Consider the following 25,153-nt stretch of genomic DNA (forward strand, 5'->3'; position numbering starts at 1 on the left):
CCACCTAATAGATGATCAAGAGATAGTCGTTGAATAAATAAATGAGTGTGGGGGAAGAACGGGGGAGTGGAGGTTTGTGGGAGAAAAGGATTGAGCAGGGTTTGCTCACTAAGGAAGCGACAGATAAATGAGTTGGGGAGGTGGGAGATGGGCGAGTGGGCCCAGGGGCTGCAGAGCGGGTGGGAGAAGGGCTGCTGGGGCCGGTTGGAGAGGGATCTGAACGGACAGACCAGCGGGGGCTTTCTACCTCAAGCCGGTGGGGGGTTGCCAAATGGCCCTCGGCCCACTCCCAACATCGACCTCAGCACTCCCTGTACTTTAAGACTCCCCGCATCCGTCAGGGTCCCATGTCAGGAACTCCTCTCTCCCCTCAGGGTCCCGCGAAGGACCTCGGGATGCCGACCCGGGCGCCGCCAGCCTCGGGCAGCGACCACGGCCCAGGGCCTTATTCATCTCCACACGCGTTCTCTACCGTGAGCCCCAGACCGCCCTTGCCGACGTGACGCCCGTCATCCGCCCCTGGGTTCCTCCCTGGGACTGCCAGGCCAACAGGCGCACTGACTGCCAGAAGTACTGACTGCGGACAGACTAAAGCGCACGCAGGGTCTGCTTGGGCCCTCAGTCACGGCGCCACCTTGGCATGTGCAATCACCCGGTAGCTGCCTGATGGACTGCGACTCCCGGAACCCCGCGCTCCATGGGCTGTTGCCTTCGGCCTGTTGGGGAGCGCTGGCCCACCGCCCCACCCAGGAGCCCCGGGATACCCTAGTGGGGGTGGGATCATGACAAACACAGCTGCCCCAACCAATAAAAGCTGCCTGAATTAGGTCGTCTCGCTCCAGAGATTTCTTAGCATTACCCTGGAATTGGGATTTGGTCACCATGGCAACTGTCCACGCTTTTCTGGGAGCGCAGCAAGAATTGGGTGGAGGATGGGACTTCCTGTGCTGCACAGTCCCAATGACAGCTTTAGCTCCCTCTGCTTTACTTCTTTGGTTATACTGAATACTAAGTTAAGTACTAATAGTATATTTTAGTATAAGAATGTTCCAACAGCATATTTGGGACATGTTGCTGTTGGTAGGTGCGGTGGAGTGGGTTCAGATTCATAGTGACCCTGTGTACAACAGAATGAAACGCTGCCTGGCTCTGCACCATCCTTTCAATCACTGTTATGTTTGAGCCCATAGGTTTGAATTTCTCTCCAGTGTATACCTAAAAGTGGAATTTATGGACCATATGGTAATTCTGGAAACCCTGGTGGCTTAGCAGTTAAGAGCTACAGCTGCTACCAAAAGGTCAACAGTTCAAATCCACCTGGCGCTCCTTGGAAACCATATGGGGCAGTTCTACTCTGTCTTGTTCTACTCTTGTCTCTGCTATGAGTTGGAATCGACTCGACAGCAACAGGTTTGGTTTTTGGTTTTATGGTAATTCTGGAGCCTGGTGATACAGTGCTTAAGAGCTTAGGTGCTAAATGTAAGGTCACCAGTTGGAACCCATCAACCACTCTATAGGAGAGAGATGTGGCACTCTGCTTCTGTAAAGGTTATACCCTTGGAAACCCTATGGAGCAGTTCTACTCTGTCAAACAGGGTCATGATGGAGTTGGAATCAATTCGACTGCGACGGGTTTTTTTTATGGTAATTCTATGTTTAATTTGTGAGGGATTGCCAGAATGTTTTCCAAAGTGGCTGCACTATTTTATATTTCTACTCTCCATGGATTGGGGTTCCAAATTTTACACATTTTCACAAAAACCTGTTATTATCAAGGTTTAATTTATTTATTTAATTATAGCCTAATAAATAAGCATTTTTCAAATTTTTTAATTGTGAAAAGCTTCAACAATACATAAAAACAGTCAATGACTATCTTGTACTCCCCATCTTGATCCAACATTCGTTATTGTTTTGCTGAAACTGCTTTATTTCTCTCTCGTTCTGTCTTTGAAGCCCCTTTGAATCCGTAGGAAAACAATGAGCCCAGACTCTGTGGCCCTAATGTCTTCAGCCAGGACTGGCTTTGAGACCTTGTGGCAATGGCCTTAAAGACTCCTGCCATGGAGCTCCTCACTCTGCCTGTCCTGCCGAGCCTAGAGTCTATTCCTCAGGTGGGCCGGGGTGTTCCACTCAGGCCTCAGCAGGATGATGTAGCACTTGGGCAGGAAGGTACCGCACAGCAGCCCCGCGGTGGAGGCCAGGATGGAGAAAATCTCCACAGCCACGGTGGCCTTGCCGTGGGCACTGTGGTAGAGGGGCAGGAAGGCCACCCAGATGCTGCAAAAGAGCAGCATGCTGAAGGTGAGGAACTTGGTCTTGTTGAAGGCATCAGGAAGATCCCTGGCAAAGGCCACTGAGAAGGTGCCCCCAGCCAGGAGGCCCAAGTAGCCCAGCACATAGGAGAAGGCGGCTCTGGAGCCCTCATGGCACTGGACAATGACGTGGCTGGGCTCGGAGGCCATGTCCCTGTGCGGGAACGGTGGGGAGGTACCCAGCCAGATCCCACAGAGAATTACTTGGACCAAGGAGGCTACAAGGATGACAGAGGTGGAAATGCCAGGTCCCAGGCACACCCACACCCTGCCCCCTGGCCTGGTGACCCTGAAGGCCAGGGCCACAGTGAGTTTTAGCCAGGACGGAAGAGACGGCCATGGTGAACACGACGGCAAAAGTGGTCTGGCGGAGGAGGCAGGTGGCAACGGTGGGACGGCCAAGGAAGAGCAAGGGGCAGACGGCACAAAGAGCAAGAGAGGCCAGGGAGCGTGTAGCTGAGAGCCCTGTTGTTGGCCCTGACGACAGGTGTGTCCTGGTATTTCAGGAATACCACCAGGACCAACAATGCCAGGGTAGCTAGTGTGAGTGCTGCTGAGGTCAGCATGAGCCTCAGGGGCTCATCAAAGGCCAGGAAATTCTCAGTCCTGGGGAGGCAGCGGTCTCTGGCATGGCTGGAGTACTGGTCCGTAGGGCGAAGAAGGCACCGCTTCATGTCTGTTGGAGACACAGAACCCACTTCTATAATGTGATCTTAATACCATCAGCTACATGGAGGGAGGAGCCCTATGTGGCAGCAGTCTCATGAACATTGCATTTGTATTATTTATGAGTTGTTAGTAGCTACCAGAGCTGAATGGGCCACACTAGAGCCTGAGGCATGAGGAAATATGTGTGTCCCTGTATACATGATTTTATGTTATTATTATTTTTTAAATTTCATTTTGATGAAAATACACATAACAAGACATATGCCACCTCAGTGATTTCTACCTGTACAGTTCAGCAACATTGATTATATTCTTCAAGTAGTGCTATCTTTTTCCAAATCATCCCACCATCATTAACATAAACTCAATACCCGCTAATCAAAAACTATACCTTTCCCGTTTGTCTTAAGCCGAGTTCTCAAGAGAAGCAAAACCAGTAATGTGTGTAAACATATACATAGAGAGAGATTTATATCAAGGAAACAGGCTATGAGGTTGTACAAGCTAGAACATCCCAAGTCTGTGGATCAGGACAGAGGCTTCTCCTAATGCATGTAGCTGCAGGAGCTAGTGAACCCAAGATCGGCAGGTTGGAGAGCAGGGCTCTTGCTCATAGGCTGTGAAGATCAATGAATCCAAAGTTCAGCAGGTAAGCTACTAGCTCAAGTCCCAAGAAGCAGAGGTCGGATGAACTGGGGCCAACTGCAAGATCCAGAGCGAGGAAAAAGCCCAGAGCGTCTGTATATATTCAGATACAGGCCATATGCCCAAGGAAACTCCCTTTCAACTGATTGGCTACTCACAGCAGATCCCATCATGGCAGTGATCACGTATAAGCACTGAGATTCATGGCCCAGCCAAGCTGACACACAATCTTAACCATCACATCCTCCCTCTCACCTTTGGTAACCAACAATAATCTTTGCTTTTTTCTATGTATTTGCTTGTTTCATACAAGTGAGATCATGCAATATTTGTCCTTTGTGTGCTTTTCATTTTAATGGCTAATTTTCCCAAATAGTAGTAGTAGCTATTCTTATTAGAAAATCTCACCAATTCTGTCACCCTTCCTTTTTTGAATTACAAGAGATACCACCACACTCCTGACAGAAAAGACTGAAATGAAAAATCCTAACAACTTCAGGACTGGTGAAGATAGGGACTGTGCTATGCTGAATAATGGCTCCCAAAGATGTCTGTGTCCTAGTTCCTGGAACCTGTGAACATGTTATGTTACATGGCAAAAGGGATATGACAGATAGAATTAAGGTTGCTAATGAGCAGAACTTAAAATTGGATATACCCTGGATAACCTTCGTGGCCCAGAGTAATCACATGAGCCCTTAAAAGTGGAATGGGCATGTCTTCGTTCTCTAGAGCTGGTACAACAGAAATACCACAAGTGGATGGCTTTAACAAACAGAAATTTATTTTCTCAGTTCAGGAAGCTAGAAAAGCAAATTCAGAGCACTGGCTCTAGGGGAAGGTTTTCTCTCTCTGTTGGCTCTGGGAAAAGGTTCTTGTCTCTTTAGCTTCTGTTTCCTGGTTGCTTGGCGATCTCCCTGTGGCTTGGCCTGTACCTTGCCCCATCTCTGCTTGCTCACTTGCTTGTTTAATCTTTTATATCTCAAAAGGGATTGACTCAAGACACACCCTACACTAATCCCGCCTCATTAACATAACAAAGAAAACCCATTCCCAAACGGGATTATAACTATAGGCATATAGGTTAGGATTAATACACATATTTTTGGGAGTCACAATTCAATCCATAGATGGGCAGAAAAAAAGAAAATGTTCATTAGTGGATGAAAGGATAAACAATGCAGCATATTCAGGCAATGGAATACTACTCAGCCATAAAGAGAAATGAAGTTCTGATGAGTGGCACAACATGGATGAACCTTAAAAACATCATGCTGAGTGAAATAAACCAATCGAAAAAAAAATTTGTGTATAATCTCACAGGACAAAAGAAAATATATAGAAACCAAAGATTACTACTGGTTGCCAAGGGGTGGGAAGGAGGGGTAAAGGGGAAGCTTTTGATTAGAGGCATTGAATTTATGTCACTGGTGGCAGAAATATTTGGGAAAATGACGGTGATAATGTGGGACAACAAGAAAAATGTAATGAAAGTCATTAAATTGCAAATGTGGAAGTTGTGCCAGCAAAAGTTTTGGCTTGATTATTTTCACAAAAATTTAAAAACAAAACAGAAGTTTGCCTAAGCACAATTCTTAGAATGACTTCCTGGCCAGCCCCCTTCAGCTCTATGGCAGCTCCCACACCTGAAACCCTGAGGCCACAGTGACCCCCTGGATTGGGATTTTGAGATGCTCGGGGTGCCTTTGATGGCCTCTGAGATTCAGACTCTAGGAGCCCTCACCTGTCTGGTTTGCAAATTGCCCCTCGGGGCAGGGTCTGCACTCGAAACAAGAGTTGGGGGCACCCTGTTGGGGGATCTGGCTGAAGCCTGGAGTGCAACTGGTGCTGCAGGCAGAGCTGGGGACCTGAGGACAGAGAAGCAGAGGTGTCACCAGTGACCAAGCTGAAACACAGTCCGTCCTGACCCAGAGTGGTCGTGCCAGTTTGCTTCCACACACAGGAAGAGGAGGCCTCTTTGGGAAACAATCTCAGTGATATCAGAGGAGAAAGAATGGATATGACCAACAGAAGTATGTTGTTGTTGTTGCGGGCTGTTGAGTCAATTCTGACTTAGGGCAAGCCCAAGTGACAGAGTAGAACTTCCCGACAGGATTTCCTGGTTGTAATGTTTATGGAGCCCTTGGGTTGGTTCCAACAGCCAAACTTTTGGTTAGCAGTTGAGCATTTAACCATATTGTCACTAGGGCTCCTTCCACACAAGTATAAAAGAGATAAGCCTTGGGAGGACACCGCCTGGCTCCCCCAGTCTTCTTGGCTCCCCTCAGCCCCTCACTGGGTGTGGGAAAGCTTAGTCACATGGCGTCAAAGAGTACTTGTCCTGTCTCTCTGAGGCTCCTACATTGAGACCTGCAAGGGTTGCTACTTTCATACCCCTGTTGTAAACCCTCCTGTCTTGCAGGAGTTGCAAAGGGATGTTTTTGCCTTCCTCAGCCCACTTCCCACCTCCAGACAGTCATGGAGAGGGAGCCTGGGGATGAGAATGCCTTTGAGAGAAGTGTGGGAGGCTGGGTTTCCTCTACCCGCAGAGGAGAGCAGAGTGCCCTCCCCAGTTCAATCTAATTGAAAGGGACTTCAAAAGGATCCCCTGAAAGCTTGGCCTGGGTGCCCTGGATTTGAGGGGTCCAGAGACAGGAGCCAGACTCTAAAGGCCAACACCAACTATAGGTACCTCCCGGAACACAGGAAGGCACAGTTGTTGTGGAGGAGCCTGAACCTCCATTCAGGTGGCCATAGGGCCAGTGTAGGGGTTCCTCTGAGCCAGAATGGAAAGCTGGACAAAGATGTTCCAAGACTGCAACTACATTTGTTAATAAATAAAATGAAAACACCTGTCCTGCCCACCTACAAGGTGCTCTGTGGGAACACATTTAGTGAAGTGTAATACTATCCTCCCTGGTAAATTGTCACCTCCTCACCGAACAGGTCTTTGAATATGAACGTGAAGAAAAATGCTGTAGTGGAAACTCCCAGTGCAGACTCTACTTCCATTTCTGTGGCCCTGACAGTTTCATTTCTGATAGTGAGTAAATGCCTTTTCTCCCCTCAGGGAAGGGTCTAGAGGCTCAATAGAATGGCTGAGGTACGAGTGGCCCAATTCAGAGCCCCACGCTTTTCATCAGTTCAAGAGGGGCTTGGACCATTGGCCTCTGAGTTCCTCTCTGATTCTAATACCCCAGGACTGGGGTCACCCATGCACCCAGGTGACTCACCTGCGGCTCTTCCTTTGTCCAGTGGATGGTCACTCTGTCCCCTGAAGAGGATCTATGGTCAGTGGTGCCGATGTGGACAAAGTGGAATAAGTCCTCAGGGGTTTTCTGCCCTTGGAGAATGTCAAATTCTGTAACTATATCTCCATTGGCATCAAAAATGATATCTTTCCCATCAGGGGTCTTGAAATGCAGCTTCCTGAGGTGATGCAGAATCTGAAGGAAGGAAAGATGATGTCATTGATGGGCTGAGGCCGCCCCTGGGGTCTGTCCAAAATGGCTTAAGGCACAGGAGACTCAGGGCCCATGAAAATGAATACTTTAGGGGGCCCATGAAAAAAAATTTTTTTAAACTTCTTTTATAAGCAGAAGAAAAAATGAATAAAGTAGTATATATGAATGTATGTTAATGAACCTAGCTGGGATTATATCTGTTTTGTATCAAGACAGTGGTAAAGTAGAACGTTTTATATTTTTTAATGGAAAAAGTGATGCCCAATTAAATTTGAATGTCAAATAAATTAATTTTTTTTAAGTATACACATAGCCTATGCAATGCTTCGGATATTCTTTTGGTAAAAAATTATTTGTAGTTCATTTAAATTAAAATTTTGGGCACATATTCGTAAAAAGTATTCACTATTTATCTGATCAGTAGTTGGAAAATACGGCCTTGGTCATAGAAATGACACCAGAGATCGAATGATAGAATTTTGCCAGACCAACAACTTTGTCTTTGCAAATACCTTTTTTTCAACAACATAAATGGCGACTATACACATGGACCTTGCCAGATGGAATACACAGGAATTAAATCACATACATCTGTGGAAAAGAGACAACAGAAAATCTCAATATCATCAGTCAGAACATGGCAAGGCGAAAACTGCAGAAGAGATCATCAATTGCTCAAATGCAAGTCCAAGTTGAAGCTGAAGAAAATCAAAACGAGTCCATGAGAGCCAAAAGACGACACTGAGTATATCCCACCTGAATTTAGAGACCATCTGAAGAATAAATTTGATGCATTGAACACTAATGACTGAAGACCAGATGAGTTGTGGAATGACATCAAGGAGATCATTAATGAAGAAAGCAAGAGACCATTAAAAAGACAGGAAAGAAAGAAAAGACCAAAATGGATGTCAGAAAAGACTCTGAAACTTGCTCCTTAACATGGAGTAGCTAAAGTGAATGGAAGAAATGATGAAGTAAAAGAGCTGAACAGAAGATTTCAAAGTTCAGCTAGAGAAGGCAACGTATTATAAGGAAATGTGCAAAGTCCTGGAGTTGGAAAACCAAAAGGGAATGACACACTCAGCATTTTCAAGCTGAAAGGACTGAAGAAAAAATTCAAGCCTTGAGTTGCAATATTGAAGAATTCTATGGGGAAATTATTAAATGACCCAGGAAGCATCAAAAGAAGATGGACGGGATACACAGAGCCACTGTACCAAAAAGAATTGGTCAACTTTCAACCATTTCAGGAGGCAGCATGTGATCAAGAACCAATGGTACTGAAGGAAGAAATCCAGGCTGCACTGAAAGCACTGGTGAAAAACAAGGCTCCAGGAATTGATGGAATACCAACTGAGACGTCTCAACAAACGGATGAAACGCTGGAGGTGTTACTCATCTATTGTCTATGCTGAAAATTTGAAAGACAGCTACCTGGCAAACTGACTGGAAGAGATCCATATTTGTGCCCATTCCTAAGAAAGGTGATCCAACAGAATATGGAAATTATCAAACAATATCATTAATATCACACATTAGTAAACTTTTCCTGAAGATCATTCAAAAGTGGTTGCAGCAGTACATCGACAAAGAATTGCCAGAAAGTCAACCTGGATTCAGAAGAGAATGTGGAAGGAAGAATATCATTGCTGATGTCAGATGGATCCTGGTTGAAAGAAGAGAATACCAGAAAAATGTTTACCTATATTTTACTGACTATGCAAAGGGATTCTACTGTGGGGATCATAACAAATTAAGGATAACATTGTGAAGAGCGGGAATTTCAGAATACTTAATTATGCTCATGTGAAACTTGTTCACAGACGAAGAGGTGGTCATTCGAACAGACCAAGGAAAGATGTGCATCAGAATTGAATCCTTTCACGATACTTATTTGATCTGTGTGCTGAGCAAAGCAAATAAACTGAGAGACAGGACTGTATGAAAAAGAACTGGGCATCAGGATCAGAGGAAGACTCATTAATAACCTGTGATATGTAGATGACACAACGTTGCTTGCTGAAAGTGAAAAGGACTTGAAGCACTTACTGAAGAGGATTAAAGACTACAGCCTTCAGTATGGATTACACCTGAACATAAAGAAAACGAAAATCCTCACAACTGGACCAATGCACAACATCATGATAAACAGAGAAGAGATTCAAGTAGTCAAGGATTTTATTTTACTTGGATCCAGAATCAGTGGCCATGGAAACAGCAGTCAAAAAAATCAAACTACGCATTGGCATTGGACAGGGCAAATCTACTGCAAAAGATCTGTTTAAAGTGTTAAAAAGCAAAGATGTCACTTTAAGGACTAAGGTGTGCCTGACTCAAGCTATGGCATTTTCCATGGCCTCCTATGCATGTGAAAGCTGGACAGTGAATAAGGAAGAACAAAGAAGAACTGAGGCCTTTGAATGATGGTGTTGGTGAGGAATATTGAATATACCATGGACTGCCAGAAGAAGGAAGAATTCTGTCTAGGACGAAGTACAGCCAGAACGCTCCTTAGAAGCAAGGAATGTGAGACTTTATCTCACATACTTTGGACATGTTCAGGAGGGACTAGTACCTGGAAAAAACCCTGTGCCTGGAGAAGGACATTATGCCCTAGTGGTGTAGTGGTTAAGAGCTTTGCTGCTCACCAGAAGGTCAGCAGTGCAAATCCACCAGTTGCTTCTTGGCAACCTTTTGGGGCAGTTCTACTCTGTCCTATGGGGTTGCTGTGAGTCAGAACTGACTCAACCGCTCCTAAAAACAACAATGTAGAGGGTCTGTGAAAAAGAGGAAGAAGCTCAACAAGATGGATTGACACAGGGATGATGCACGGCTGGGCAGTATTTCGTTCTGCTGTACACAGGGTTACTGTGAGTGAGAAGTGACTTGATGGCACGTAACAACAACATTTATTTGAAATTCAAATTTGGGATGGCTTTATACCCAAAATTTAGGAAGCCCTGGTGGTGCAATGGTTAAAGCGATTGACTGGTAACCAAGAGTCAGTGGTTTGAAACCACCAGTGGCTCCGAGATAGAAAGATGTGGTAGTCGTCGTCCATAAAGATTTACAGCTTTGGAAACCCTATGGGGTTGTGATGAGTCAGAATTGACTTGATGGCAGTGGGTTACACTAAAAAATTATTCACTGTTTATCTGAAATTCAAATTTGAGGCAAATGCAAAAATTATTTGCTATTTATCTGAAATTCAGGTTTAACTGGGCACCCTGTCTTTGCTAAATAAAATAACTGTAAATAGAAGTGACTTGTCTGAGGTCATACAGTTAGAGTGGACTCCTCCTCCTGTGCTCTTTCTAACATGCCTCTCAGCTGTAAACATAAAGTATTCTCGATGAAGAGCCCTATCTGTGTTCTACCTCTGTGTCTGGTACAGAGGGAGCGCCCACTCCCTTGCTCTTCCCTGAATCATCCACACATTTCCCTCTTACCTGCCAGGGCTGAAAGCGTCGAGAGTCTGCACATCGCCCATCATCATGCTCACAGGTGATCAGGTCCTGCAGAGCGTGGGCAACACAGTAGACTGCTGGGTATGTGGGGTGCAAGTTACTCACATTCTGGAAAGGGTACTTGTGGCCTGTTAGGCTCTCATTCCCTGAGCAGAATCGGACCCCTCCTGCAGCTGTAATGTTCTCTGCTGGCCCTGGGCTCCTGTAGGGCCATGTCCATCCAAAGGTGACCTCCCAGAACCTCTGGGTGAGTATGTCTTCTGGGGTTCAGGCAGGGTGTAGGTGAGCGAGGAATTCCAGGAAGCCGGGGACCTGGCGGTGGTGCAGCAGCTTAAGGCTGAAGGGGCTCTGTAGGACCTGGGAGATGCCTGGGATTGCCAGGGCCAGCATGTTGTGCAGTGTGTCCTGGTTGACCCATACCTGGCCCACAACCCCACTTCCCAACAGCTCCTGCAGAACAAGTTGGAAATTTTTATTACTCAGGAAGACCAGAATGGCCTTTGCAGTGCAGGCTTTCATTCTGTGGACGATGGCACGGGTCTTCTCCAGGGACTCTTGGGAAGGGACATGGAGGTTGAACTCAATACATACGTGGGCCTGAACCAGTTCCTGGGTCGCTAGAGCACTGCCCTGCTGGCCATAGTTATCATCCTGGGCCAGAATGCCCACTCAGGAGTATCCGAAGTGGAGCACCAGCTGGGCCACCATGTGGGAGCTCGTGAGGTCACTGGCCACTGTCCGCATGAAGGACGGGAACTGGGTCTTGTCGCTGAGGCCAGCCAGAGTGGAAGCGTAGCTGACCTGGGTAGGAAGGGGCCCAGGCAATAAGGATAAGAGGTGAGTATGAGGATGGACCCTGGAGTGGAAGCTGAATCATGGTTTAATTGTCTGGTTTAAATGAGAGAAGGAAGGTAGCAAGAACAGAGCTAGGGGACAACTCTTCCCACTTTGCCTGGGACTTTCCTTGCTTTAGCACTGAGAGTACTGAATCCCAAGAACACCCTCAGTCCTGGGCAATGGGGATGATTGGTCACTGTTATGGATTGAATTGTGTTCCCGAGAATATGTATTGACATTCCTAACCTCTATGCCTGTGGCGGAGCCCTGGTGGTGCAGTGGTTAAGAGTTTGCCTGCTAACCAAAGGTTGGCAGTTTGAATCCACCAGCCACTCCTTGGAAACCCTATGGGGCAGTTCTACTCTCAGGTGGAATCGACTTGACAGCAATGAGTTTGGTTTTGATTTTCTATGCCTGTGGTTATAACCTTATTTGAGAATGGGTAATGTTATGTTAATAAGGCAGGATTAGAGTAGTGTGTATCTTGAGTCGATCTCTTGGGATATAAAAGAGATTACACAAGCATGTAAAAAGTAGTGATGGGGGAAGACAGATGCCAAGCCACATGCAGACTGCCCAGGAGCAGAAGCTCAGAAGAGACAAAGATCTTCCTCAGGGGCTGACAGTGAGGGAAAGCCTTCCCCTAGAGCCAGCACCCTGAATTCGGACTTCTAGCCTTCTATACTGTGAGAAAATTAATTTCTGTTTGTTAAAGCCACCGATTTGTGGTATTTCTGTTATAGCAGCACTAGATGACTAAGACAGTCACCCTATTGGAACAGAGCCTGATACATGATCATCTCTCAAGAAACATTAGCAGTTGCTGTTATATTGCCAGCTCCCTGAGTAGTGCAAACAGCTGTGCTTGGCTACTAACCTAAAGGTTGGCAGTTCAAACCCACCCAGCAGTGCCTCAGAAGAAAGGTCTGGTGATCTGGTTTTGTAAAGATTATAGCCAAGAAAACCCTATGGAGAAGTTCTACTCTTTTACATATTGGGCCACCATGAATTGGAATTAACTAGACAGCAACAGGTTTGGTTTGATTATTTTTTCTTTATATTGCATAGTTCAAAGAGCCTTTGCAGGCTGTGGGTGGTACAAATGGTGGAGCCCTGAATTACTAATCCAGAAGTTGGTGGTTCAAACCCATCTACAGGCTCCTCAGAAGGAAGGCCTGGAGATCTGCTTTCAAAAGGTGACTCCACAGTAGAACTATGGAGCAGTTCTACTCTGCACACATGGGGTCACCATGAGTTGGAGTCAATACTGAACCACAACTACCACCACCACCAAACTGCTTTCAAAGTTAATGTGGTCATAGATCCCCTGAGACCTTTTTAAAGTGCTGATGCTGATTCATGAGGTGGCTGGTGTGGCCCCGGAGTCTTGGTTTCCAACCTTCTCCCAGGTGACACCTGTACTTCTGGACCTTGGTCTGCACTTTGATTAGCGAGGTCCCACTCCACTAGAGACACAAGGGAATCATGTAGGTAACATTAAAAAATACTGATGTTTTAACCTACTTCACCATCCTATTGTTCCCTCACTAATGAGATTGAGAAACTTTTGGCATGTGTGCATTCTCTCCTTGCATGAGATTATATTTGCGAATTTTTGAAACTGTTGCTCTGATAGTTATGGAGGCTCCACCAAGATGCCCAGGTGGCCTAACTTGCTCTTGCGTGTGTCACGGGCTGGTTAAACCCCAAAACAACCCATCAGTAAAATGGAAATGATCGCACATCTACTTTATAGGGTTCTTATAAGAATGTGATGAGCTAATGGATGTACCATGCTTAGAGTAATGCTCAGCTTGCAGAAAAGAGCCAAGGGGTGTAAGCTCTTACTGCTTTCCCTTGCGATGAAGAGCCAAGAGTTCAGACCCAGAAAAAAAGGATATAGCTCCAATTTCACAGCCCAGCTTTGTGCTCATTGCACTTATTCTAAGGTTTTCTTGTATGTGTGGTGAGTGATAATCAATGGCCCATTAACCACTTAGACACAATGATTCCTTTGTAACAATATAACTTCAAGTTTAAAAAAAAAGGATTTAAATAGAAACTCTCATGCACTGGAACTCTTATATACATGCTGGTGGGAATGTACATGGTGCAGCTGTTTTTTTTTTTTTTATTAACTTTTATTGAGCTTCAAGTGAACATTTACAAATCAAGTCAGTCTGTCACATATAAGTTTATATACACCTTACTCCGTACTCCCACTTGCTCTCCCCCTAATGAGTCAGTCCTTCCAGTCTCTCCTTTCGTGACAATTTTGCCAGCCTCCAACTCTCTCTATCCTCCCATCCCCCCTCCAGACAGGAGATGCCAACACAGTCTCAAGTGACCACTTGATATAATTAGCTCACTCTTCATCAGCATCTCTCACCTACCCACTGTCCAGTCCCTTTCATGTCTGATGAGTTGTCTTCGGGGATGGTTCCTGTCCTGTGTCAACAGAAGGTTTGGGGACCATGACCGCCGGGATTCCTCTAGTCTCAGTCAGACCATTAAGTATGGTCTTTTTATAAGAATTTGGGGTCTGCATCCCACTGATCTCCTGCTCCCTCAGGGGTTCTCTGTTGAGCTCCCTGTCAGGGCAGTCGTCAATTGTGGCCGGGCACCAACTAGTTCTTCTGGTCTCAGGATGATGTAGGTCTCTGGTTCATGTGGCCCTTTCTGTCTCTTGGGCTCTTAGTTGTCATGTGACCTTGGTGTTCTTCATTCTCCTTTGCTCCAGGTGCGTTGAGACCAATTGATGCATCTTAGATGGCCGCTTGTTAGCATTTAAGATCCCAGACGCCACATTTCAAAGTGGGATGCAGAATGATTTCATAATAGAATTATTTTGCCAATTGACTTAGAAGTCCCCGCAAACCATGTTCCCCAGACCCCCGCACTTGCTCCGCTGACCTTTGAAGCATTCATTTTATCCCGGAAACTTCTTTGCTTTTGGTCCAGTCCAATTGAGCTGACCTTCCATGTATTGAGTGTTGTCTTTCCCTTCACCTAAAGCAGTTCTTATCTACTGATTAATCAATAAAAAACCCTCTCCCACCCTCCCTCCCTCCCCTCCTCGTAACCACAAAAGTATGTGTTCTTCTCAGTTTATACTATTTCTCAAGATCTTATAATAGTGGTCTTATACAATATTTGTCCTTTTGCCTCTGACTAATTTCACTCAGCATAATGCCTTCCAGGTTCCTCCATGTTATGAAATGTTTCAGAGATTCGTCACTGTTCTTTATCCATGCGTAGTATTCCATTGTGTGAATATACCACAATTTATTTATCCATTCATCCGTTGATGGACACCTTGGTTGCTTCCAGCTTTTTGCTATTGTGAACAGAGCTGCAATAAACATGGGTGTGCATATATGTTTGTGTGAAGCCTCTTGTAGCTCTAGGGTATATTCCGAGGAGTGGGATTTCTGGGTTGTAGGGTAGTTCTATTTCTAACTGTTTAAGATAATGCCAGATAGATTTCCAAAGTGGTTGTACCATTTTACATTCCCACCAGCAGTGTATAAGAGTTCCAATCTCTCCGCAGCCTCTCCAACATGTATTATTTTGTGTTTTTTGGATTAATGCCAGCCTTGTTGGAGTGAGATGGAATCTCATCGTGGTTTTAATTTGCATTTCTCTAATAGCTAATGATGGAGAGCATTTTCTTATGTATCTGTTAGCTGCCTGAATATCTTCTTTAGTGAAGTGTGTGTTCATATCCTTTGCCCACTTCTTGATTGGGTTGTTTGTCTTTTTGTGGTTGAGTTTTGACAGAATCATATAGATTTTAGAGATCAGGCGCTGGTCAGAGATGTCATAGCTGAAAATTCTTTCCCAGTCTGTAGGTAGTCTTTTTACTCTTTTGGTGAAGTCTTTATATGAGCATAGGTGTTTGATTTTTAGGAGCTCCCAGTTATCTGGTTTCTCTTCGTCATTTCTGGTAATGTTTTGTATTCTGTTTATGCCTTGTATTAGGGCTCCTAAGGTTGTCCCTATTTTTTCTTCCATGATCTTTATCATTTTAGTCTTTATGTTTAGGTCTTTGATCCACTTGGAGTTAGTTTTTGTGCTTGGTGTGAGGTATGGGTCCTGTTTCATTTTTTTGCAAATGGATATCCAGTTACGCCAGCACCATTTGTTAAAAAGACTATCTTTTCCCCAATTAACTGACTCTGAGCCTTTGTCAAATATCAGCTGCTCGTATGTGGATGGATTTATATCTGGGTTCTCAATTCTGTTCCACTGGTCTATGTGCCTGTTTTTGTACCAATACCAGGCTGTTTTGACTACTGTGGCTGTATAACAGGTTCTGAAATCAGGTAGAGTGAGGCCTCCCACTTTCTTCTTCTTTTTCAGTAATGCTTTGCTTATCCGAGGTTTCTTTCCCTTCCATATGAAGTTGGTGATTTGTTTCTCTATCCCCTTAAAATATGACATTGGAATTCGGATCGGAAGTGCATTGTATGTATAGATGGCTTTTGGTAGAATAGACATTTTTACTATGTTAAGTCTTCCTATCCATGAGCAAGGTAGGTTTTTCCACTTAAGCATGTCCTTTTGAATTTCTTGTAGTAGAGCTTTGTAGTTTTCTTTGTATAGGTCTTTTACATCCTTGGTAAGATTTATTCCTAAGTATTTTATCTTCTTGGGGGCTACTGTGAATGGTATTGATTTGGTTATTTCCTCTTCGATGTTCTTTTTGTTGATGTAGAGGAATCCAACTGATTTTTGTATGTTTATCTTATAACCTGAGACTCTGCCAAACTCTTCTATTAGTTTCAGTAGTTTTCTGGTGGATTCGTTGGGGTTTTCTGTGTATAAGATCACGTCATCTGCAAATAGAGATAATTTTACTTCCTCTTTGCCAATCTGGATGCCCTTTATTTCTTTCTCTAGCCTAATTGCACTGGCTAGGACTTCTAGCACAATGTTGAATAAGAGTGGTGATAAAGGGCATCCTTGTCTGGTTCCCGTTCTCAAGGGAAATGCTTTCAGGTTCTCTCCATTTAGAGTGATGTTGGCTGTTGGCTTTGCATAGATGCCCTTTATTATGTTGAGGAATTTTCCTTCAATTCCTATTTTGGTGAGAGTTTTTATCATAAATGGGTGTTGGACTTTGTCAAGTGCCTTTTCGGCATCAATTGATAGAATCATGTGGTTTTTGTCTTTTGTTTTATTTATGTGGTGGATTACATTAATGATTTTTCTAATATTAAACCAGCCTTGCATAAAAAAATTTTTTTTTTTTTTATCCTTGCATAAAAAATCCCACTTGGTCGTGGTGAATTATTTTTTTGATATGTTGTTGAATTCTATTGGCTAGAATTTTGTTGAGGATTTTTGCATCTATGTTCATGAGGGATATAGGTCTGTAATTTTCTTTTTTTGTAATGTCTTTACCTGGTTTTGGTATCAGGGAGATGGTGGCTTCATAGCATGAGTTGGGTGGTATTCCGTCATTTTCTATGCTTTGAAATACCTTTAGTAGTAGTGGTGTTAATCTTCTCTGAAAGTTTGGTAGAACTCTGCAGTGAAGCCGTCCGGGTCAGGGCTTTTTTTTGTTGGGAGTTTTTTGATTACCGTTTCAATCTCTTCTTTTGTTATGGGTCTATTTAGTTGTTCTACTTCTGAATGTGTTAGTTTAGGTAGGTAGTGTGTTTCTAGGAATTCATCCATTTCTTCTAGGTTTGCAAATTTGTTAGAGTACAATTTTTCATAATAATCTGATATGATTCTTTTAATTTCAGTTGGGTCTGTTGTGATGTGGCCCATGTGGTTTCTTATTCGGGTTATTTGTTTCCTTTCCTGTATTTCTTTAGTCAGTGTAGCCAATGGTTTATCAATTTTGTTAATTTTTTCAAAGAACCAGCTTTTGGTCTTGTTAATTCTTTCAATTGTTTTTCTGTTCTCTAATTCATTTAGTTGAGCTCTAATTTTTATTATTTGTTTTCTTCTGCTGCCTGATGGATTCTTTTGTTGCTCACTTTCTATTTGTTCAAGTTGTAGGGACAGTTCTCTGATTTTGGCTCTTTCTTCTTTTTGTATGTGTGCATTTATCAATATAAATTGGCCTCTGAGCTCTGCTTTTGCTGTGTCCCAGAGGTTTTGATAGGAAGTATTTTCATTCTCGTTGCATTCTATGAATTTCCTTATTCCCTCCTTGATGTCTTCTATAACCCAGTCTTTTTTCAGGAGGGTATTGTTCATTTTCCAAGTATTTGATTTCTTTTCCCTAGTTTTTCTGTTATTGATTTCTAGTTTTATTGCCTTGTGGTCTGAGAAGATGCTTTGTAATGTTTCGATGTTCTGGATTCTGCAAAGGTTTGTTTTATGACCTAATATGTGGTCTATTCTAGAGAACGTTCCATGTGCGCTAGAAAAAAAGTATACTTTGCAGCACTTGGGTGGAGAGTTCTGTATAAGTCAATGAGGTCAAGTTGGTTGATTGTTGTAATTAGGTCTTCCGTGTCTCTACTGAGCTTCTTACTGGATGTCCTGTCCTTCTCCAAAAGTGGTGTGTTGAAGTCTCCTACTATAATTGTGGAGGTGTCTATCTCACTTTTCAGTTCTGTTAAAATTTGATTTATGTATCTTGCAGCCCTGTCATTGGGTGCATAAATATTTAATATGGTTATATCTTCCTGATCAATTGTCCCTTTTATCATTATGTAGTGTCCTTCTTTATCCTTTGTGGTGGATTTAAGTCTAAAGTCTATTTTGTCAGAAATTAATATTGCTACTCCTCTTCTTTTTTGCTTATTGTTTGCTTGATATATTTTTTTCCATCCTTTGAGTTTTAGTTTGTTTGTGTCTCTAAGTCTAAGGTGTGTCTCTTGTAGGCAGCATACAGACGGATCGTGTTTCTTTATCCAGTCCGAGACTCTCTGTCTCTTTATTGGTGCATTAGTCCATTTACATTCAGCATAATTATAGATAAATAAGTGTTTAGTGTTGTCATTTTGATGCCTTTTTATGTGTGTTGTTGACAATTTCATTTTTCCACTTACTTTTTTGTGCTGAGACGTTTTTCTTAGTAAATTGTGAGATCCTCATTTTCATAGTGTTTGACTTTATGTTTGTTGAGTTGTTATGTTTTTCTTGGCTTTTATCTTGAGTTATGCAGTTGTTATACCTCTTTGTGGTTACCTTAATATTTACCCCTATTTTTCTAAGTAAAAACCTAACTTGTATTGTCCTATATCGCCTTGTATCACTCTCCATATGGCAGTTCTATGCCACCTGTATTTAGTCCCTCTTTTTGATTATTGTGATCTTTTATGTATTGACTTCAATGATTCCCTGTTATGAGCATTTTCTTTTAATTAATCTTAATTTGTTTTTGTGATTTCCCTATTTGAGTTGATATCAGGATGTTCTGTTTTGTGACCTTGTGTTGTGCTGGTATCTGATATTATTGGTTTTCTGACCAAACAATTTCCTTTAGTATTTTTTGTAGCTTTGGTTTGGTTTTTCCAAATTCTCTAAACTTGTGTTTATCTGTAAATATCTTAATTTCACCTTCATATTTCAGAGAGAGTTTTGCTGGATATATGATCCTTGGCTGGCAGTTTTTCTCCTTCAGTGCTCTGTATATGTCATCCCATTGCCTTCTTGCCTGCATGGTTTCTGCTGAGTAGTCTGAACTTATTCTTATTGATTCTCCCTTGAAGGAGACCTTTCTTTTCTCCCTGGCTGCTTTTAAAATTTTCTCTTTATCTTTGGTTTTGGCAAGTTTGATGATAATATGTCTTGGTGTTTTTCTTTTTGGATCAATCTTAAATGGGGTTCGATGAGCATCTTGGATAGATATCCTTTCGTCTTTCATGATGTCAGGGAAGGTTTCTGTCAGCAGATCTTCAACTATTTTCTCTGTGTTTTCTGTCCTCCCTCCCTGTTCTGGGACTCCAATCACACGCAAGTTATCTTTCTTGACAGAGTCCCACATGATTCTTAGGGTTTCTTCATTTTTTTAAATTCTTTTATCTGATTTTTTTTCAGCTATGTTGGTGTTAATTCCCTGGTCCTCCAGATTTCCCAGTCTGCATTCTAATTGCTCGAGTCATGCAGCTGTTTTTGAAAACATCTGGCAGTTCGTCAAAAGGTAAAACATAGAGTTACCATGTGACCTGGCAATTTCACTCCTAGGCACATACCCAAGAGAAAAGAAAGCCCACGTTCAAAAAAACCTTGCACATGAATGTCCATGGTAGCATTGTTCATAATAGCCCAAACTTGGAATGTGTCAATCAGGCTATGAATGTATACATAGAACACAGTGTATCCATACAATGAAATATTATTTGTTGGTAAAAAGAAATGAAGTACTGACACATGTTGCCACATGGAGGAAACTTGAACACACTAGGCCAAGTGAAGGATGCCAGACACTAAAGGCCCTGTATTACTGCATTGGTATAAAATGTTCAAAATAGGCAAATCTGTATAGACCGAAAGTAGATTAGTAGTTTGCTGGGAGTTGGGAGGGTCAGGAAGACTGGGGCATGACAGCTAATGGGCACAGAGTTCCTTTTTGGAGTGAGGAAAACATGGAATTAGATTGTACTGGAAGTTCTGAATTAGATTGTAGTGATGGTTGCATAGCTCTGTGAATATACCAAAAACCGTTGTGCTCTATACTTCCACAGGGTGAATTGTTTGGCCTGTGAACTATATCTCAATAAAGCTCTCAAAAACATAGGAATGCAAGGAGAAAGGGTAGCACTTGGAGAGACAACCATCATGGGAATGGCCCCAAAGATCTGAACTTTGGGAAACACTTCAGGGTACAGTGAGGCTGGTTGACCTTGAGCCTGGCTGCCTGGGTTGAAATCCTGGCTCCAGCCCCTCCTGGCTGGGTGAGCTTGAACCCACCATTCATTTTCTCTAAACATGTTTCTTTATCAGAACAATGGAAATTGTGGTTTCCTCATGACAAGGCATGGCAAGGAGTGAGAATATTGTCAGGCATGCAAAGTATTACCAGGGAACCTGGCCCTGTGGAATCAGGGTCTCAATATCACCATCACTGGTGGCATTACCATCATTATTGTTAGTGAGGGAAAAAGGCTTTGGCAAAGGAGACTCACCTGGGGGAATTTGTGGAGCCCCAGCAACCTGGCCAAGGGGATGGACACGGCAGACCGTGTGTCTCTGACCAGGGCAACTCGGGGAGGGCTGGCCTGACACGTGTAGTTGGGGATGGGTTCCTCCTGGCCCGTGAAGAAGGCCATGGCCTCGTGGAGGGCTCCAGACACCAAGTCCCCGGAGTTCCAGATGGAGAAGCCCAGTGTGAGGTTGGGCAGCAGGTGGGAGTCTCTGTTGATCTCCTCAGTGGCAAAGACCAAGCCCTGGGACACCAGGTAGCCCCATATGTTAAGGCTGAGGGAAAGAGAAGTTGATGTTCAGCTTTTGCTACTAGTGCAGGAGGTGATAAATGTGAAATCTTTTCTTCCTTTTTCAGATTCGCTGGTCTTATGGATTGAATTGTGTCCCCCCAAAATGTGTGTCGACTTGGTTAGGCCATGATTCCCAGTACTGTGTGATTATCTATCATTTTGTCATCTGTTGTGATTTTCCTATGTGTTGTAAACCCTGCCTCTATGATGATGTTAATGACGCAGGATCAGAGGCAGTTATGTTAATGAGACAGGACTCAATCTACAAGATTAGGTTGTATCTTTTGTCAATCTCTTGAGATATAAAAGACAGAAGTGAACAGAAAGACAGGGACCTCATACCACCAAAAAAGTAGTGCCAGGAGCAGAGTGTATCCTTTGGACCCAGGGTCCCTGCACTGAGAAGCTCCTAGACCAGGACATGGATCTTCCTCCACAGTCAACAGAGAGAGAGAAAGCCTTCCCCTGGGGCTGGCATCCGGAATTCAGACTTCTAACCTACCAGACTGTGAGAGAATAAACTTCTGCTTGGTAAAGCCATCCACTGGTGGTATTTCTGTTATAGCAGCACGAGATAACTAAGACAACAGGAAACACGGCTTGGGCAAAGGAGCCCTGACTGCCCAATGGTTAAGCACTCGACTGCTAATCAAAACATTGACAGTTGGAACCCACCCTGTGCCTCCACAGGAGAAAGGCCTGGTGATCTGCTCCAGTGAAGTTCAAAGCCTAGGAAACCCTATGGGGCAGTTTTATTCTGTCATATGGAATTGCTATGAGTTGGAATCGACTGGATGGCACATAACAACAAGGGCTTAGACGTATTCACAAAGACGCCGCACAGACAATAACCCTGTCTCTTCTGCCCTTCATCACATATACAAAACATTTTTACTGACACTTATCTTTAATCTGTGCAGGTGCTCCAATTTTCTAAGTTGACTCTCCTTCTGATAAATTTAAGTTTTAACTGCTGTGTATATTTTGCCTCTGCCTGACTTGATAGAATCATAAAATGAATGACCAGCTTCAACTTCAAAGTAAAACGGGAAAAAGAATAAAAATGATTTGTTCTGTTTCATTTCTCCTTATTTTCTGTTATGAAAAAATCCTAGCCTGTCTTTTGGGGGAGAAATTTTCCTAGTTACAGGAAAGTTGCTGCCCATTCGTAGATCCGTAAACCAAATGAAATTTCAAATTATAACATAGCACAGATTTTCTTTTTTTTGACGGAAGAGAACAGAATGTTGTCAGTGATTCCTAGGTATATATCTAGGGGAATGGAGAAAAATGTCCACATAGAAACTTTTATGTGAATGTTCATACCAGTGTTATTTATAATCATCAGAAAGGACTGCAAAGACTATCAGGAAACCCATACAGAAAAGGGTGCCATGGACAGAAGGGAATCCTGGGGCTGACTAGTTCTTGAAGAGATTTGTTCACTCAGCAAACATTTTTTGGAGACTACCATGTGCCTGGTACTGTTATAGGCACTGAGGGTCTGGCACTGAACAAGAGGGAAGAGCATTCTGGGTCTACAGTGTGGGGACAACACTGTTGACAATTAATTAGCCCATGTTTAAACAGAGATAAATACGAGCAAGAAAACACAGAATAGGAGATGAGGTAAGGTAGGGACCAAGGGATGGACAGATGAGCAATCTGACAAACAGGATAAACCCTGACCATCCAGTTGGGATTCTGAGAATCAGCAAGTGTCTGAGGTTTTAGAGAAAGACCTCTGAAGGTGCCCCCAGTCTTCAGAGACTCCCAACCCACTACCCTAGCAGCCAGTTACTTTGAGGATGCCAAGGCAGCTGGTGGAGAAGTAAACTTGAGCAGGGAGACTTCATCAAAGTAGAAGATGGCGAAGGTGCCTCCAACCACCACATCCCCAGGCTTTTCAAAGCAGAGCCTCTTCCCTGCTGATCCCCAGCTTGTTGGCTTAGAAAGTGACACCCCAGAGAAGGACTCCATGATGGCAAGGAGCAGGGAGTACAGCCACATGCCTGAGAAGGTGGCTGAGTAGCACCTGCAGGTGGCACCTGCATTCGCCATATTTGCCATGCCTCAAGAAGACTGGGCTTTTATCTGGGAGTTCACCCTTCACTCCTGAGCCTGGGGCCATGGACACATCTGGACTCTACCCAGTCTCAGAGGAAACCCAGGCAACCAGAGTTTGGGAGGAACAGGGGTGGTGGGGCCGGGACTGAGCAGCCACTACATCCCAGGGCCATTAAAGGTTTCATCTCTTGCCATTTGACCCCTTTTCCTGCCCCTAGGCCATAGCTAACAGCTCTGAGGCCTCATCTGTTGTCTTCAAGGAGGGGTTGGATTGGTCCTCAGAGGCTCCTCAAGCCTAGAAGCAGCTGTGCTCAAACCTCCTGGTCAAGGTGTTTAGAGAGAGGCCCTGTGTGGGGATAATGGTAAGGAGTTTCCTGACCCACTCCTGCCACGACTAACAGTGTATAGAGATGGAGAATATCCCTAGAGCTGCAGGTGTCCATGAGCAGGCACCTCCCATGTTAGGGACACCGTTTTCACTGAATGGAAAGCCCCAAGCAGAGACAATGCATTTTCAACTCCAGAAGGTGGCTCGAGGATTGGCACAGTTATTTGTCAGGAAGGCTAGTTCCAGGTATGAGAAAGGGCTGGGCTGTGCAGTTTCACAGAGGAAGCAATGTTGGGGTTCACAACCCAAGACATGTGACTGTCACAAGCTGTGTAAGAAGTAAACATGCTCAACATCATTAGCCATCCCGAAAATGTAAATGAAAGCCACAATGGGGGACCACTTCATACCCACTAGGATGGCTATAAGAAAGTCAGGTATTAACAAATGTTGGCCAGTAAGTGGAGAATCATGAACCCCCGTAAACTGCTGGTGGGAATGTAAAATGGTGCAACCGCTGTGCAAAACAACTTGATGGTTACTCTAAAGTTAAACATCGAGTTACTACATGCCTCAGGAGTTCCAGTCCTAGGTATACACCCAAGGGAAATGAAAATGTATGTTTACACAAAAAAGTATATATGAACACTCATAGCAGCATTATTCATAATAGCCAAAAAGTGGAAACAACTCAAATGCCTATCAATGAATGAATGGGTAAATAAATTGTGGTATAGTCAAATGAATATTATTTAGCTATAAACGAATGAGGTACTAATACATGCTGCAACATGCATGAACCTTGAAAACATTGTGTTAAATGAAGTCAGTCACAAAAAGCCATTATGGCTTTTTGTGACTGACTTCATTTAGCACAATAAGGATTCTATTTTGGGCAAAATAAACAAATCCATAGAAACAGAAAGTAATTATTGCCAGTGTCTGTGGGAGAGGAGAATGGATACGAGGTTTGTTTTTGGGGGTGGTGAAAATGTTCTAGATGTAAACCACGATTGTGTTTGCATAAATCTCTGAGTATACTAAGAATTGTATACTTTTAGAGAGCAAATTTTATAGTATGTGAAGCCTATCTCAATAACACTGTTATGAAAGGAAAAATAAGAAGTAAAGACAAAGCAAATTGAATTAAAGATGAACATTCTAGAGCTTACCATGTTGGAGGAGACATCTGCACTGGAGGAATGATCTCCAGTAGGACTAGCCACCAAGGAGGCACCCATGAGGCTTGCTAATTGTCTGCTTGCCTATTTCTGCTGCCTCTGTTAGTATCTGGGGACAACACGTCTGTCCACCCCAGAGGAAGCAATGGGGTCCAGGGAGATGATTAGTTTGTATGCAGAAGGCATTAGTTACAATTCAGAAATTTTACACTACATTAAGGTTACTCAACCTCAGCACTATGGTCATTTTGAAACGGATAAGTCTTTGTCATGAGGAACTATAGAATGTCTTATATGCCAGTTAAAATCATCATCGCCACCACCACCATCATCATTATTACCATGAGAATCAGAATCATGACCACCACTATCACCATCACCATCATCACCACCGTCATCGTTGTCATTACCACCCTGATCATAATCATAATCACCACTGTCATCATCACCACCACCACTACTGTCATTCACACCATCATCATCATATTATTGCCATAATTGGTCCAACAGTGCTCTCATTTCTAATTTTCCAATGTTGTAACGTTGCAAAAAACACCTTCACACTTAACACACATACTTTCTGTATGTTTTTTCCATGAACCATTCTAGAAAAGGTCTTAGGAGAGTCACAAATGGCCTAATTAACAACTCAGAGGGAAAAGCAACACAGGAACCAACAGAACTGCTTTACAAGTAAAACTCGATACTTATGTCATAGTGATTTTTTTTTTCTTCACCATTAGCCCTAAATTAACAAAGGGTATAGCTTTAGAAGA

The 25,153-nt window shown here is 43.5% G+C and overlaps 1 protein-coding gene across 1 annotated transcript; it reads right to left on the minus strand.

Moving 5' to 3' along the window:
- Positions 1-2,048: 2,048 nt before the first annotated feature.
- Positions 2,049-22,862, minus strand: LOC126086150 (extracellular calcium-sensing receptor-like). The gene is given in 8 exon segments (XM_049902340.1): positions 2,049-2,625; positions 2,627-2,760; positions 2,762-2,991; positions 5,374-5,497; positions 6,863-7,075; positions 10,546-11,364; positions 20,493-20,784; positions 22,603-22,862. Coding segments are annotated over 8 exon segments (2,649 nt in total).
- Between the last annotated feature and the right edge of the window lie 2,291 nt (positions 22,863-25,153).

This window comes from Elephas maximus, chromosome 11, assembly GCF_024166365.1.
Source record: "Elephas maximus indicus isolate mEleMax1 chromosome 11, mEleMax1 primary haplotype, whole genome shotgun sequence".
Classification (NCBI taxonomy): Eukaryota; Metazoa; Chordata; class Mammalia; order Proboscidea; family Elephantidae; genus Elephas; species Elephas maximus.